A 16,901-nucleotide genomic window follows, 5' to 3' on the forward strand; every position below is an offset into this window, starting at 1 on the left:
AAATAGGTAATAATATGTACTTTTAAAATATGAATATATACATTTAAGGTTGTAATATGTACCATTTAAGAGTAAAGATGTACCTTTCAGCTTTTGTACCTTAGGGTACCACTGTAGTGGCAGCATTTTACCTTTTATTTGAGACTGTATGTCAAAACACAGAAACACACTTTTGTAGTCAAAATCTGATTAAAGTTCTTCATAAGATAGTATTCTTTCAAATTGCTGCACATGAAAAAAATAAACATGCAATTTTGTTCTGTTTGTTTTGATGTCTGTGAACAGCTGTACACGTATGGACACCTGTGAACTACAACAATTCCAGCTGCACCAGTTTCTGCTCATTAAAATGTGGGGAAATACACACACGCACAGCAGCCACACATGCAGAAGAATGTTAAAAGAATATAAAATTTTTATTTAAAAACATTCAACATTCTTGTCATTCAAAAAGTACAGTTGTAAAAACATATTATATACTCTGCAACAGAATTTGTTTTAAATGTACAGTAAATAATACATATTCATCGCCCAGTTCTACAGCAAGTCATGCAAAGTGTATGTCTTATTTGTCATCATTAAGCAAGAAGCACATTTAAAAGCACAGGCCCAGGTATTGCGCTCTGCTCCTCTCAGTTGGTATGGTTTGGGCCTGCTGTACGTGTACGTGGGTTGCGCTGTTGTCTGGGCACTGGAAGTGGCCTCATTTGCTCTCCCAACTCCACTTCTTTCTCATCTCTAAAAAAAACAAATGATGTAAGACTTCTATAACAATGTAGCAGTTACTATAGTGCATTTATGCTTTAAATTTAAACTTATATGAACTGTTAACTACCAATTAGGAAATAAACAAATGTTGGGCCCCAGAATACATAAGAAATATGGACTGTGTAAATATAACATCCCTACATTTATCCATTTTGACATTACCAGTAAATATACAATATGGTGTAAACAATAGGGATGCACCTGTATTCTGTTCAATACTGATAAATGGCAGATCTTAAAACTCTACATTATTTTTTTTTAATAATTTTTAAAATAAGACTAAAATCTCTTAAAATGCTACAAGTGAATGTAGGCATCATTTTAATGTACAGTATTAAAAAGGCAATCTAAATGTCAAAATAGGGAAACGACCACAAACATTTAAATATCCAATACTGAAAAATTAAAAATAAGGTCACATTAAATAAATTTTAACATAATATATATTGCAATTTCAACATTAGATACATTATATTGCCAAAAGTATTGGGTCACCCCCTTCTAATGAACAGGTTGGACTACTTTAGTAATTTCCATGAGTACAAATCTTAATGTTTAAGCATATAATGATATTCTAGGGAATTGTGTGCTTCTAATTTTAAAGCAACAGTTTGGACAGGACCCTTTTCTATTCTAACATGACAATGCCTCTGTGTATAAGGAAAGGTTCAAAAAGAAATGATTGATTGAGTCAGTGTGGAAGAACTTGACTGGTCTGCAGAAAGCCAAGTCCTAATCCAAGCTGAACACCTCTGGTGTGACTTTAAATGCAGATCTTGAGCCAAAAACTCTTTACCAAACACCAGTGACTTGTACATACACTATATGGACAAACGTATTGGGACACCCACTTCTTTAGAACAGAAAAAGGCACTTCCAAAACTGTGGCAACAAAGATGGAAACATAATTCATGTATTTAAAAATTGTATTTCCATCTCTGTTGCAACAGTTTTGAATGTGTCTAAAATGACTGCACCCATATGTACAAGTCACTGGTGTTTGGTAAAGAGTTTTTGGCTCGAGATCTGCATTTAAAGTCACACCAGAGGTGTTCAGCTGGGATTAGGACTTGGCTTTCTGCAGACCAGTCAAGTTCTTCCACACTGACTAAATCATTTCTTTTTGAACCTTGCCTTATACACAGAGGCATTGTCATGTTAGAATAGAAAAGGGTCCTGTCCAAACTGTTGCTGTAAAATTAGAAGCACACAATTCCCTAGAATATTATTATATACTTAAACATTAAGATTTGTACTCATGGAAATTACTAAATTAGTCAAACCTGTTCATTAGAAGGGGGTGACCCAATACTTTTGGCAATATAGTGTATCTTTTTCTGGGTTAGCATTTAGATTTTTTTTTTTTAACTATCCTTTCAAGGCAATATATAAATTGTACAAACTTTTATGGTTACTAATACTAGTACCACTGTATTACACAGACGAATGGAAGTGGAGGAAGTACCTGTTGCATTGGCAGTAGTCTTTGGCTGTCAGAGGCTGCCGCAAGGATCTCAGCTTTCTCACCCTCTGCTAGGTAGAAATAAAAACATTAGATGAGCCACTTCCTTTCTAGCTTGCTTGCTTGCCTTCTTCTTTTCTTTCTCTCACCTTCTTATGTTTGTTCCTTTTATGGAGGAAAACAGCCATGATGATAAGTCCAATCAGAACCACAGAACTGGCTCCTACAGCAATCCAGATCCACAGCTGTACACCATACACGTCCTTATTCAAGATTTCCTGAACTGCAGCTGTTTTCCCTTTCCTTTTAGTGGACCCCTTTCCACCTGTTCAGTAATCATTATAAACAGAGACTGAACCATTTATCTGGGATTTTGCTTAGTGCTCATAAAAGGGCATAATTTCTATTGTGGAATGAAGTTCATGCTTCTAGGGATGCAGTGATATTAAAATTCTGACTGATAACAGGTAAATGGCTGATATAAAGCTATTTTGTCAAATTAAAAATAACACAAAAAAATATAATAAATTGTTTCAGTTGTGACAATTTAGACATCTAATATGTTAATGTATAATATGAAAAACTATATTTATTCATTTTAAATATAAATTTTAAGTGAGAGTTAGATGACAGCTAACATAATCTAAATTTAAATATAGGGTAAATGAGCATACACAATTAAATGTCCAATATCAATGTGAATATATACAATACAGACTAATCTCTAACATCTGCCAATAAATGATAAGGTTCTGATATGAAGTGTGCATTCCTACAAGACTTATTTTGCTAAGCTGTGCAGTGTTGTTTTGTTACCTGAAGCTTTGTCCACAACCCTCAAAGTCGTCTCAACACTTAGACTCGCTTTACCCTCAAACTGCACTGTACACACAAACGTCCCTGCATCACTGCTCTGCACCTGAGAGAATATGAGGGGAAATTACTAAACATATAAAAAATGATTCTGTATTGACATGGATGATTCCACGAAGAACCTTTAACATCCATGGATCCTTTTCAATTCCACAAACATTTCTTTATACAGGAAAAGTGTTCTTTAGGTTATTAAAATATTATTAAATCAGTGTAAAGTATTCACATCATTCAATGTGACATCAAAGTTGGTGCCGAGTTGTCCAGTAGTAAAGTTGACTTTTGGTGACTTCTTGCCATTCCAGTGTAAGCCTCTGTCTTCTGTGTTCTTCAGGGATGGGAAAGAGACTGCGGGAAGGTGGTCAGCCTTCCATTTCCCACCCACAACACGCTGAGATACACTCTGAGGAAGAGAACAGGGCAGCTCTATGTTGTCCCCTTTAGAAACATTAACAGTTGTGGTCTGGAGACCTGTTGAAGACCCAGACAAATGTCACTGACAGCATGAAATGTGAAGTATTACTGGAATAAAAACACTTTCATACTGAATAATAATAACTACTGAGGGACACCAACCAACAACAACAGTCAATGTTACACTGAGTTTCAAGTCCTTGACTAGACACGTCCACTGGCCTGCGTCTCGTGAAGTCACAGACTTCAGGTGAATTACTCGATTTTTTTCATTATATTTTTCACCATTAGGGGGTCTCTGCCACTGTACTTCAGTATTTGGGTCTCCTGTAACGTCACAGTGCAGCTCTGCATCACTAGACTGCACCAGAACTGGGCCTGGTTTAACAAAGACTGAGAGAGAAAAGGGAGTAAATATGAAAAATACAATAATTCTAAAAATAAATAAGTACATACATAAAAATGACAACCACTGCTGTTGTCTCTCACCTGACACAACATGCAGAGTGTATTGTTTTCCTGACTGCTTGCAGGAATAGACTCCAGCGTCTCTTGTCTCCAGTCTGGGAACCTTCAAAGTGTCTCCATATGACCTTGCTTTAGCCGTAATATGGGAGCTACCTATTCAAATTAAATCAATTACAGTGTGACTACTCAAAAAATTTCACATTCAAATCATTTTTGTATTGAAAGGAGAAGAACTGATACCCATCCGTCTAGTTCCACTTTTGCCCTTAATGCCCAAGATGAGCTCGTCGTTAAATTTCCAATCTATATCACTGTTTGAATCCACTCCACACTTTATGACAGCCTCATCCCCGACTCGCTTATACAACACCTCACATTTCCCACACCATATACACAGTGCTGATGGAGAGAAGGAAGGAGAGCAAGAAGGGTTAAACACAGCAAGACAAAGAAATCTGTATAGGCAAAATAATTATAGACTGTTTAAAATAAAATGTATAGTAAAGCTTAGAATAATACAATGCACTTTATTCATGTATTTATGCTTACCAAGGTGAAAAAAAAGGATCTTGCAAACTGCCATTCTGTTCCTTTTTCTAAAAAAATAAAAAGAAAAAAAAGAAAATTGCCATTCTGTTCCTTTTTCTTTATAGTCAATGAAAATGAGGTTCTTTTTAAATAAAAAGGCTGGATTTATGTTAACATTTCTTTTCGGTGAGAAAACCTTAACTAATATATTTTTATTCATTAAAAGAGGCTTATGCTTTTAAGAAAAAGAGCAAACAGGAAAAAGCATATGTGAGCCACAAACGCAACTCACGCAAAGTAATTTTGTTTCGTTTTTATTCCTTTCATTTGGTCTAGAAATATTCATAATTTAAACTGATTAACATTAAATTCAAATAATCTGAGATAAATGCACTTAGGCCTATTTTACTTTTAAACTAAACATACTACCAGCAAAATAGAGAAAAACTTAAAAAACAATGAAAATGTTTACTGTAATTTTTTTAAATCAAAGCTTTAATGTACTTCTAATGTATATTAACATACGCAAGATTCCCTCAGTAGTTGTAGAGCAAATGAACATTTCTATTTCAATATGCAATAATATTAGCCTACAGATTATTGTCACTACAGATTAAGATGACAAATTTTCATAATCCTGCAAAATCATGTGATAATATTAGGCTATAATCTAAAAATGTGTATTTGTCGTTTACTTCCAAATCTTAACACTAGCAATTTTAAATTTGAAAAAAGCAAGTCAGTCCATATATTTATATGATTACATATTTAATATTTAAAGCTCAATAAAGTTAACGAAAAGATCAAACACGAGTATCATGGCTTCAGACCGAATGTTAAAGAAATTCTATCTTCTTTTGGTTGTTAAACACTTAGACCTCAAACAGCGAAAACCAATTATTTTGGTACTTATCTTTTTATCATGTTTTTTCCCGGTTTTTACTTGAGAAACCATTCGCTTATGCAAGTTAGGTATTTTTTATAGCTGAACGCTCTTCTTTTCATACTCACTTTTGAAGGTTGTTTTATGTTTGTTGAAAAAGTTTGAAGAAAGTTCTGCGCATTTAGTCCATCTGATAAAAACCAGCGCGTGCGAGAAACCAGCCGACACTAAAACCTGAACCTGAGGTATGAGAGCGGAAGAAAGCAAAAACTGTTGTTTGGAGAGAAACAACCAATGTAGAGCAGAAAACGCCTCTCACATGCACTTCTCACTGGGAAATCCTTCAAATAAGGTTAGATTTGAGAATTAAGCTTATAAATAGGGTCACAATAACGTAATATACAAATTAATAAAAAATAGATGTCAGCATTTTTACACAAATCAACAAGTCTACATAGCATTTGCACATTGATACAAGTATTGGCTTCTCAGTACAGTAAACGTTTATAAATACATGATAAGCCATGTAGCCTACATTCATATAAACACACAGGCTTTGGCCACTAAACTAATTATATACTTTTATACTTTGGTATACTCATCAGCAGTGCTTAAACTTTCTGTTGTTAACCAGATTGGCCTAAATTACCAAATCTCATTCGTGTTGTTTATACACTTAGAAGTGTTTCATGCTTTTACATTTATCAATACTCTTTCCACTTCCAGTCTTGCCAGCAAACGTGCATTCACATGGGTTACTTTCTGTAACAAACATAAAATGTTTATTACTGCTGACGCTGCATTTAGCAGAAAATTCCTTTATACACACCTACAAGCAATACGCAGAGTTAGAAGAAGCAAAGAGACACTTTTTTTATTATTATTTATTTTAAAGCAAAAAGAACAAAAGGAATTCTTTCCTCCCCCCAAAAAGGAGAACAAAACATAAGGAAAAATGTGAAACTGCACAATACCTTTTGCATTCATTTTTTACATTTCAAATTCCAATATATAATATTTAGCTGTTTTTGTGATTTAGTGACATTTACTTGCCATTAAACATTTGCAGAAACATTCCGGAACACATAAAGGGAAGGAAGGTGGAGCTTAGCTCTAAAAGCGATGATGTCACAATAGCCACTATCCAATCAGGGGGAGGCACGAAGGAGACTAGTGTGTGTGTGTGTGTGTGTGTGTGTGTGTGTGTGTGTGTGTGTGTGTGTGTGTGTGTGGTAAGGCATTGTACAACATGGGCGTTTCGAGTAAGAACACTCTAATTCGCACATCCTACATCTTATTTTATTTCCTTCTGTCATTATTACATCTGGGTTCTCTCGGTAGTGAATATATTTGATGGAGAAGTGCTTTGACTTATTAAATAGTGCATCAGTTCAGAAGCAGGAGTCTGGGCCTTCCAGTAGATCACATACAGAAGAGCGTGTGTACCTGGTGTGTATCACGTTATGGGGACCAAATGTCCCCACAAGTATAGTAATACCAGTAAATTTTGACCTTGTTGGGACATTCTTTAGGTCCCCATGAGGAAACAAGTTTATAAATCACACAGAATGGAGTGTATTGAAAATCTGAAATAGCAGAAAGTTTCCTGTAAGGGGTAGGTTTAGGTGTAGGATTGGTGTTGTGTTGGGTGTTAGAAAATACGGTTTGTACAGTATAAAAACCAAAAAATGGAAACCTGTGTGTGTGTGTATTGGTATATATATGATTTACGAGGACACAAATGTGTATAATGACATGGGTACTACAACGTAAACATGGTTTATGAGGACATTTCCTGTGTCCCCATAAAACAAAAGGCTTAAAAAACATACAAAACGGTGTTTTATGAAATTCAAAAATTGCCAGTAGTTTCCTGTAAGAGGTAGGGTTAGGTGTAGGGTTGGTGTAGGGATATAGCACAAACAGTTTGTACAGAATAAAAACCATTATGCCTATGGGATGTCCCCACTTTTCACAAAAACAAACGTGTGTGTGTGTGTGTGTGTGTGTGTGTGTGTGTGTGTGTAAAATGCTATTCTAGTTTACTCTATTCCACCACTCTTCTGTAAGAGTACAGGTAGCCCAGGTCCTTCGGTGGTTTCTCAGAGGCACAAACTTTCTGATCATTAAATATTACCCACCTGAAAGAAGCAAAGAGTGACAATAAAAACATTAATACTGGGAAAAAATGATATTGCTGTACAAGAGCTACATACACTCTCAGAAATAAAGGTACAAAAGCTGTCACAGGGGAATACCTTTTCAAAAAGTACACTTTTGTACCTATTGGGTTCAAATATGTACACTTTAAGTACTAATATGTACATTTAAGGTACCAAAATGGACCCTTTAGGTACAAACATGTACCTTTTGAAAAGGTACAGCCCCAGTGACAGCTTTTGTACCTTTATTTCTGAGAGTGTATGAACAATGATAGAAAGAGATGGAGAGAGAACTTCACTCACTGTTGGTCCTTCTTGATGTGGCAGACGTAATGACCACACATTGTGCTCGTTCCCATGTGACTGATGAACGCAAAAAGCTCGTACTCTTCAGGACAAAAGAATGGGAAAGATGAGAAGAGAGCAAAATATTTATGATCCCATTTACAAAAATCACCATTTAATAAATACCACAGAAACACATACTTCCTGGTCCATCACGGACACGCGGTCCTGGAGGAGGTTCCCGACTGGCTTCACTTCCTCCCTCTGAGCGTCCACCTTCAGACACGTCCATAGACTCCAGATCATCCAGATGAGAGAAGATCCAGTCCACGGCTCGCTCGAGAACATTATTCTACAAATACAGAAAATTATGAGTAGGATTTAAATCATCAATCTTCAATTAACAAAATGGCCTGTGAAAGGAAGCACTAACATACTGATCGTCATCCTTAACAGGTTTCATTCTCTATTATGAAGTTTACAATTTTTGCTACCTGTTACCAAAATTTAGGACCATGATTTGTGTGACATAAATGTGTTTAAAGCAATAAATATTAATTAGAGAATCTCAGTAAAACCACTTCTTTGGTGTCACAATTTTAAATGAAATGTTACATTTTTTTAAACTGAGGTAAAACCAATGTAGCAATTGGGTTGCATGCAAAATGGGGAAGAATATACTTTTGGTATCAGGGCCCATATGTATAAAACTTCTCAGAAATACTCTTAAGAATAGTCTTAAGCTTTGACTTAAGTGTCAAAAAATTCTTAGTAAAAAGTAGGACTTTTCTAAGAGTAGGAGACTTTTATAAAGAAGCTAAAAGCAACTTTCAGTAAAGTCTAAGACTGATTCTTAAGTGTTGACTGAGGTGACACTTAAGTGTTGTAAACTAAGGACTACAATGATGTCAACACAAAATGACTGACCTCAACCTCTGAATCAGCCAATAGTGAGCCTGCTCACAAGCACAACACCAATCATTTAATGTAACTACATTAAAATCATTTAATTAAGACACTGAGATATTTTAATATTTAAATGTATTTTTTTAAATGCTTTGCATTGTGCAAAAGTATCATAAATTATTACTGATGCTTTGTTTTCTTTCTATTGGTATGTCTCCTCGTTTACAATGATCTGAACATGAGTTCCATCAATGGCTCCAAACAACTCCAGGAAAGCCCACAATCCTCATGAAAGTGGCTTGGTTTTGCAATATGGTTTTGCGGTCAGTTGGAAAGTCAATAAACTGCCATATAGTAGTGGCCAAAGTGATGTCCGGCCTAGGAAATTTGACATCTTCACCCTTAATTGAAAAAAAATAGTTGCTTAGATTCAGTTGTTTTATTTGTGATAATAATGCAATGAAACATGCCAAATTGTGCGGCCATAATTTTCGGCCATGCTGTCATACAAATAAATTATGAAAACAAGAGGACCAATGAAATATTAATAACTTATGTTGTAGTCAATGTGCCAGTGTTGCTAGATTTAATGACTTCCTCACCCCTTTAGAGACTTTTTTCAAAAGCCTAGCAACAAAATCAATTTCTTGGACAAACCTATCTACACTCCGAGACTCTCCCATGACGTCATAAAGGTGAGTTCACTGATCTACAGTATATAAATATAACTAGATCAGTGAACTCACCTTTATGAGGTCATCTAAAAACATTAAGTGACCAGTTTTAGCTACTTTCAGTTGAAAGCAGTTGGCAACACTGGTCAGTTTTTTAATTTTTTAAATGGTTTAAGTGAAATGTGGTGTCATAAAAAAAAATCCACACATCACCTTTGGCCACTGTTGTGTTTTGTGGGGTTAGTGCCACAATATGTAAGACCCTGCTAACTGTGACATCACTGGTGATGTATAAAGCCGCTCAGAGTAAAATTTTAATCTTAAGTGTGTCAAAATGACGTAATTTTACACTCATTCCTAGACTTAAGAATAAGAGTGATTCATAAAAGTTCCTAAGTGTTAAGACTAGGTCTCGACTCCTAAATTATTTAAGAGAGCTGGACAGGTCTCTTAACCTAGTTAGGAGAAACAAGATGGCAGCAAAGAGGAGACACACACTTTCGAGCGAAGATATGACGTATTGGAGTTATATGATGATATGTGGTTGATAAAACAATACAAACTTGATTGTCAAGATCAAAAAGTCTTTTTTTGTAACTGACAAAGTAAGAAATTTACCTTCTTCCACTCAACAAATCAATGCTCTAACTGCAGAAATGAAAATGCTTTCAACTGAAAGTAGCTAAAACTGGTCACTTAATGTTGCTAGATGACTATATAAAGGTGAGTTCACTGATCTAGTTATATTTATATACTGTAGATCAGTGAACTCGCCTTCATGACATCATGGGAGAGTCTCAGAATGTAGATAAGGTTTGTCCAAGAAATTGATTTTGTTGCTAGGCTTTTGAAAAAAGTCTTAAAGGGGCGAGGAAGTCACTAAATCTAGAGATAAAATCACTAAATTGGCAACACTGGCACACTAACTACAATATAAGTTATTAACATTTCATTGGTCCTCTCTTGTTTTTGCATGTGTTCATAATTTCTTTGTATGACAGCATGGCCGAAAATTATGGCCGCACAATTTGGCATGTTTCATTGCATTATTATCACAAATAAAACAACTGACTCTAAGCAACTATGGATTATGCTTACAAAATCTTGAACTTTTTTTTTAAATTTTTTATTAAAGGTGAAGATGTCAAATTTCCTAGGCCGGACACGGACATCACTTTGGCCACTACTATATGGCAGTTTATTGACTTTCCAACTGACCGCCAAACCATATTGCAAAAACAAGCCACTTTTTCGAGGATTGTGGGCTTTCCTGGAGTTGTTGGAGCCATTGATGGAACTCATGTTTTCATCATTTCTCCAACTGTAAACGAGGAGACATACCAATAGAAAATAAAGCATCAGTAATAATTTTGCGATAATTTTGCACAATGCAAAGCATTTAAAAAGATACATTTAAATATTAAAATATCTCAGTGTCTTAATTAAATGATTTTAATGTAGTTACATTAAATGATTGGTGTTGTGCTTGTGAGCAGGCTCACTATTGGCTGATTCAGAGGTTGAGGTCAGTCATTTTGTGTTGACATCATTGTAGTCCTTAGTTTACAACACTTAAGTGTCACCTCAGTCAACACTTAAGAATCAGTCTTAGACTTTACTGAAAGTTGCTTTTAGCTTCTTTATAAAAGTCTCCTACTCTTAGAAAAGTCCTACTTTTTACTAAGAATATTTTGACACTTAAGTCAAAGCTTAAGACTATTCTTAAGAGTATTTCTGAGAAGTTTTATACATATGGGCCCTGGTCTCGATTGAATCTTATAAAATTATGGTTGCTAGATGTTCTCTGGCATTTCAGGAATGAAAGCTTCTGATTGGCCATTGAATTCATAAGCTCCACAGAATTGTGTGTGATTGGTTATAATGGGCAACGCTGTAAAAACGCATAAAAAGAAATATGATACCACATGAGCAGGGGCAATATGCATAAAGCTGCTCAGAGTAAAATTTTTGTTTTAGTGTTTCAAAATTCCAAGAATATGTCAAAAAAGTTTACTCTTATTCCTAGACTTAAGAATAAGTGTGATTTATAAAGGTTCCTAAGTGCTAAGACTAGGTCTCAGCTCCTAAATTATTTAAGAGCGCTGGAGAAGTCTAGTTAGGAGTAACAAGATGGCAGCAGAAAGGAGGAGACCAATGTTAATGTTCACATTATTGCTCTAGCAGTAAATGAGGAGACATGCATAAGTGTAAAAGGATTCCACAGCATCAGTGTTCAAGTTGTGTTTAATGCCATTTACAAGATCCTGGATCCTGTGCCAAAATGGCCAGGGTCAACACATGATGCAATGGGTTCTTTCTCAGGGTTATTCGAACAAAATTATGTTTGCCCTGCATGTCATCTGCTGGGTGACTTGGGATACCCTTTAAAAACGCTGGCTTTTCACCCCTTACATAAGACCACAGGGGTGCAGCAGCTTAATTATAACAGGTACCGGACTGGACTGAACTGAACTGTAGACAAGATACACATTTACTTCACTTCAGTGCATTCTTCACTACAACTGAGAAAACATACAATACAAAGAGTTTCAGGGAGAGAATTAATAAGGGACTGCTTTGCTAACTTACATTTTGGGTAAGCAAATCTTGTAGACAATAAATAACAATGCACAAATTTGTCATCACACCATTTTATTTGCAAAAAACATATGTACAATCATCAGTGTTGGGAAGGTAATAAGTGTAACTATTTCAATCACTTTATTAAAGTAATGTAACTGATTAGTGACTACATTTGATTACTTTTCGATTACTTTTCTATAACAAATGTTTTCAACTTATAATCATTTTCAAACATTTAAAGCAAGCAGGGTTAACCCTACAGTAGTACTCAACACTGATTACTGTCAGACTTTCAAAATCCTTCATCATTTGAATTAATATTATAATAATTTATTTTTTAAGCACCACAAAATCAGCACCTCTTTTTAATTTGAGATCATTCTGACGTTAAATACAGATTTAAAACCATAACAAGGAATAGATTAATAGATATGATACTGCTGATTGAAATCAAATATTTGCATAACTATGACAGGAAACACAGGCATCTAACAGTTAATCTAAAAAAAATATTATTAATAATGTTATTGTATAAATCTGTCCTAAACTCCTGAAACATTGGTGTAATTTGGGAAAGAAATCAATTAAATTTGTATGTGGGTGCGTGTGAAAATATTCAGATGTAACACCCTTTGTAATCTTTAACATTTTCATAAGTAACTGTAATTTAATTACACATTGTTTCTCAGTAACTGTAACTGATAACAGTTACATTTATTTTGTAATTAAATTATGTAACTCCATTACATGTAACTAGTTACTCCCCAACACTGACAATCATTGACTGTTCATTAATATTTTCAGGTTTAATGTGTAATATTCATTTTGAATTTCCAGCAACTTTATTTGCAAATTGAGCTTTTTTCTCTCAAGAGACTTAATGTCATCCTCAGGGGCTATACTCTGTGCAAACCCTGTGTCTTGTAAGGGAGAAGGCTCATCTGGAGGACAGGGAGAGATGTCCTGAGATGATACATTACAAGATGTGTCAGATGGACTGGCTCCAGCATCATCCACACTACATTCACATGCAGAAAATATTAAAGAGTGCAAACATGAATCCAATGTTTATTTTTTCCATGTCCATAGATTAAATTAACCAATGTCACATTATAAAACCGGCTAACACATTAAACATATTTTCTTCTTACCATCTCTTTAACTCCTTCAGTTTGAGCAGTGCAGGGTCTGGAGCAATGCCACAGATGGAAGGAATGGCCATTGCCAGAATCTCCGCTACTATCTTAGTGATCTCAGACTGAGGATTATATGGAGCGCCTCCACCTATTTGACAAGAAGTCAGCTGCTGACCACATGGAAACAGTCATTTAATATAAAAAAAGGGTTTAGTAATCCTAAAATAAAATGTACCAGTGGCTAGCATGCTTTCTTTGTATGGTGCAATTTCCTCTGCATGCTGTTGACAAAACATTGTACCACCTTTTCTCACAATCCCCTGCTGAACGTCTTGTCTGAGAAAATGCTGCATTTACACTCACTGCACTGTTGTCATGCATTTTTTTCCTTACTTGTTAAAGTTGGACTGAATTTCCCTCTTATCACCTCCTTCCATTTAAAGACTGACTGCACTAGAAGAAGATTTTCTTCTTTGGACCAGTTTGGTTTTCTTTTTGAATCCATTTTTTATGGTCTGCAACTTTCTAGTCTTTCTTTTATATACAGCTATGAGAGCAATTTAGAATGATGTGATTCATCAGCTTAATTAATTAAATGGCATCACATTTGTCCATTTAATTAATGTGTTGAAACTCAATTAAAACTGTGCAAAATTGTGTAAAATAAATGCATGCACTTATTTCTAATGTTTTTGCACATAATGCAAAATTAATTTTTAAAATACATTTAAATATTACAGTAATTGTAATGTCTTAAACCATGAATGAATGGTGTCATGTTGCTGTGACTTCACCATTGCAGGTTGAGGGCGGCCATTTTGGGTTGACATCATTGTAGTCCTTAATTCACAACACTTAAGTACCACTTCAGTCAGCACTTAAGAATCAGCCTTAGACTTTGCTGAAAATTGGTTAAGCTTCTTTATAAAAGTCTCTTAATTCCTACTTTTTACTAAGATTTTTTTTTTCTCTCAAGTCAAAGCTTAAGACTATTCTTCAGAACATTTCTGGCCACAGGCTAATTGATATGGTTCTGATATAAAGCGTGCATCCCTACAAGACTGATTTTGTAAAGTTGTGAGGTGTAGTTTTGTTTTACCTGAAGGGTTGGAAACAACCGTCAAAGTAGTCTCAACGCTTAGACTCACTCCACCCTCAAACTGCACTGTACACACAAACGTCCCTTCATCACTGCTCTGCACCTGAGAGAATATGAGGGGAAATTACTAAACATATAAAAATGGTTCTGTATTGACATGGATGATTCCACGAAGAACCTTTAACATCCATGGATCATTTTCAATCGTACAAATAGTTCTTTATTCAGGAAAAGTGTTCTTTAGATTATTAAAAACAGTGTAAAGTATTCACATTTTTCAACGTGACATCAAAGTTGGTGCCGAGTTGTCCAGTAGTAAAGTTGACTTTTGATGACTTCTCGCCATTCCAGTGTAAGCCTCTGTCTTCTGTGTTCTTCAGGGATGGGAAAGAGACTGTGGGAAGGTGGTCAGCCTTCCATTTCCCACCCACAACATGCTGAGATACACTCTGAGGAAGAGAACAGGGCAGCTCTATGTCGTCCCCTTTAGAAACATTAACAGTTGTGGTCTGGAGACCTGTTGAAGACCCAGACAAATGTCACTGACAGCATGAAATGTCAAGTATTACTGGAATAAAAACACTTTCATACTGAATAATAATAACTACTGAGGGACACCAACCAACAACAACAGTCAATGTTACACTGAGTTTCAAGTCCTTGACTAGACACGTCCACTGGCCTGCCTCGTGAAGTCACAGACTTCAGGTGAATTACTCGATTTTTTTCATTATATTTTTCACCATTAGGGGTCTCTGCCACTGTACTTCAGTATTTGGGTCTCCTGTAACGTCACAGTGCAGCTCTGCATCACTAGACTGCACCAGAACTGGGCCTGGTTTAACAAAGACTGAGAGAGAAAAGGAGTAAATATGAAAAATACAATAATTCTAAAAATAAATAAGTACATACATAAAAATGACAACCACTGCTGTTGTCTCTCACCTGACACAACATGCAGAGTGTATTGTTTTCCTGACTGCTTGCAGGAATAGACTCCAGCGTCTCTTGTCTCCAGTCTGGGAACCTTCAAAGTGTCTCCATATGACCTTGCTTTAGCCGTAATATGGGAGTTACCTATTCAAATTAAATCAATTACAGTGTGACTACTCAAAAAATTTCACATTCAAATCATTTTTGTATTGAAAGGAGAAGAACTGATACCCATCCGTCTAGTTCCACTTTTGCCCTTAATGCCCAAGATGAGCTCGTCGTTAAATTTCCAATCTATATCACTGATTGAATCCACTCCACACTTTATGACAGCCTCATCCCCGACTCGCTTATACAACACCTCACATTTCCCACACCATATACACAGTGCTGATGGAGAGAAGGAAGGAGAGCAAGAAGGGTTAAACACAGCAAGACAAAGAAAGCTGTATAGGCAAAGTTATTATAGACTTTTAAATAAAAAGCTGTATAGTACAGTTTAGAATAATGCAATGCACTTTATTAATTTATTTATACTTACCAAGGAGAAAAAATGGGATCTTGCAAACTGCCATTCTGTTCCTTTTTCTAAAATATATATAGTCAATGAAAATGAGTTTCTTTTTAAATCAAAAGCCTGGAGTTATATTAAGATTTATTTTCGGTGAGAAAACCCTAACTAATATATATTTGTTCATAAAAAGAGGCTCATGCATTTACAAAGAAAAAAGAGGAAACAGGAAAAAGCACAGGCTATGTGACTACGAGTCACAAACTCAACTCACTGAAGTAATTTTGTTCCGTTTTCATTCGTTTCGTTTGGTCTAGAAATATTCATAATTTCAATTGATTATTAAATTCGAATAATCTGAGATAAATGTCTAAAACACTTAGGCCTATTTTACTTTTAAACTAAACACTACCAGCAAAATACAGAATGCGTCCAGATTATAGGCTACACATAGGCCTACAAAAAAAAAAAAAAAAAACATGAAAATGTTTACTGTAAAGCCTATTTATTTATCTAAGCTTTAATATTCTTCTAATGTAGCCTAGATTAACATTCGCAAGATTCCTTTGAGTTGTAGTGCAAATGAACATTTCTATTTGAATATGCAATAATATGACTGTCGTTTACAGGTTAAAATCACGAATTTTCATAAATCCTGCAAAATCGTGTGATTATATTATAATCTAAAAACGCGTATTTGTCGTTTACTTCCAACTCTCAACAATAGCAATTTTAAATTTGAAAAACAAAAAATGCAAGTCAGTCCACATATATTTATATGATTAGGCTACATATTTAATAATTAAAACGCAATAAAGTTAACGAAAATATAAAACATGAGTATTATGGCGTTAGATCGAATGTTAAAGAAATTCTATCTTATTTTGGTTGTTAAATACTTAAACCTCAAGCAGCAAAACTCAATCATTCTGGTACTTATATTTTTGTCTTGATTTTTTTCCTGTTTTTATTTAAGAAACCATTCGCTTATGCAAGTTAGGTATTTTTATAGCTGAAAACCCTTCTTTTCATACTCACTTTTGAAGGTTGTTTTATGTTTGCTGAAAAAGTTTGAAAAAAGTTCTGCGCATTTAATCCATCTGATAAAAACCAGCGCGTGCGAGAAACCAGCCGACACTAAAACCTGAACCTGAGGTATGAGAGCGGAAGCAAGCAAAAACTGTTGTTTGGAGAGAAACAACCAATGTAGAGCAGA

The 16,901-nt window shown here is 35.1% G+C and overlaps 2 protein-coding genes across 2 annotated transcripts; both read right to left on the minus strand.

Moving 5' to 3' along the window:
* Positions 1-397: 397 nt before the first annotated feature.
* cd4-2.2 (CD4-2 molecule, tandem duplicate 2) lies at positions 398-16,864 on the minus strand. The gene is given in 17 exon segments (XM_058747903.1): positions 398-738; positions 2,234-2,301; positions 2,380-2,555; positions 3,047-3,149; positions 3,330-3,574; positions 3,680-3,910; positions 4,007-4,138; positions 4,226-4,385; positions 14,225-14,344; positions 14,514-14,758; positions 14,864-14,931; positions 14,933-14,993; positions 14,996-15,091; positions 15,187-15,318; positions 15,406-15,564; positions 15,716-15,762; positions 16,724-16,864. Coding segments are annotated over 16 exon segments (2,136 nt in total). The 5' UTR covers positions 15,750-15,762; positions 16,724-16,864; the 3' UTR covers positions 398-632.
* Positions 5,525-8,705, minus strand: LOC131522420 (ubiquitin carboxyl-terminal hydrolase 5-like). The gene is made up of 4 exons (XM_058747902.1): positions 8,045-8,705; positions 7,862-7,946; positions 6,371-7,537; positions 5,525-5,636 (listed from the first exon to the last, which is right to left on the minus strand). Exons 1-3 carry the CDS (start codon positions 8,133-8,135, stop codon positions 7,444-7,446), a joined length of 270 nt encoding a protein of 89 aa, XP_058603885.1. The 5' UTR covers positions 8,136-8,705; the 3' UTR covers positions 5,525-5,636; positions 6,371-7,443.
* Positions 16,865-16,901: the final 37 nt, after the last annotated feature.

The sequence above is a fragment of the Onychostoma macrolepis genome, chromosome 16 (genome assembly GCF_012432095.1).
Source record: "Onychostoma macrolepis isolate SWU-2019 chromosome 16, ASM1243209v1, whole genome shotgun sequence".
Classification (NCBI taxonomy): Eukaryota; Metazoa; Chordata; class Actinopteri; order Cypriniformes; family Cyprinidae; genus Onychostoma; species Onychostoma macrolepis.

What these genes read in the sequence shown, in the direction of transcription:
- LOC131522420 (XM_058747902.1), bottom strand. Translation starts at nt 8,135, where the DNA reads ATGGACGTGTCTGAAGGTGGACGCTCAGAGGGAGGAAGTGAAGCCAGT. An exon ending in TGTCCGTGATGGACCAGGAA is followed by an intron (nt 7,947 to 8,044) that starts GTATGTGTTTCT and finishes TTTGTCCTGAAG; the next exon opens with AGTACGAGCTTTTTGCGTTC. An exon ending in CACATCAAGAAGGACCAACA is followed by an intron (nt 7,538 to 7,861) that starts GTGAGTGAAGTT and finishes TGCTTCTTTCAG; the next exon opens with GTGGGTAATATTTAATGATC.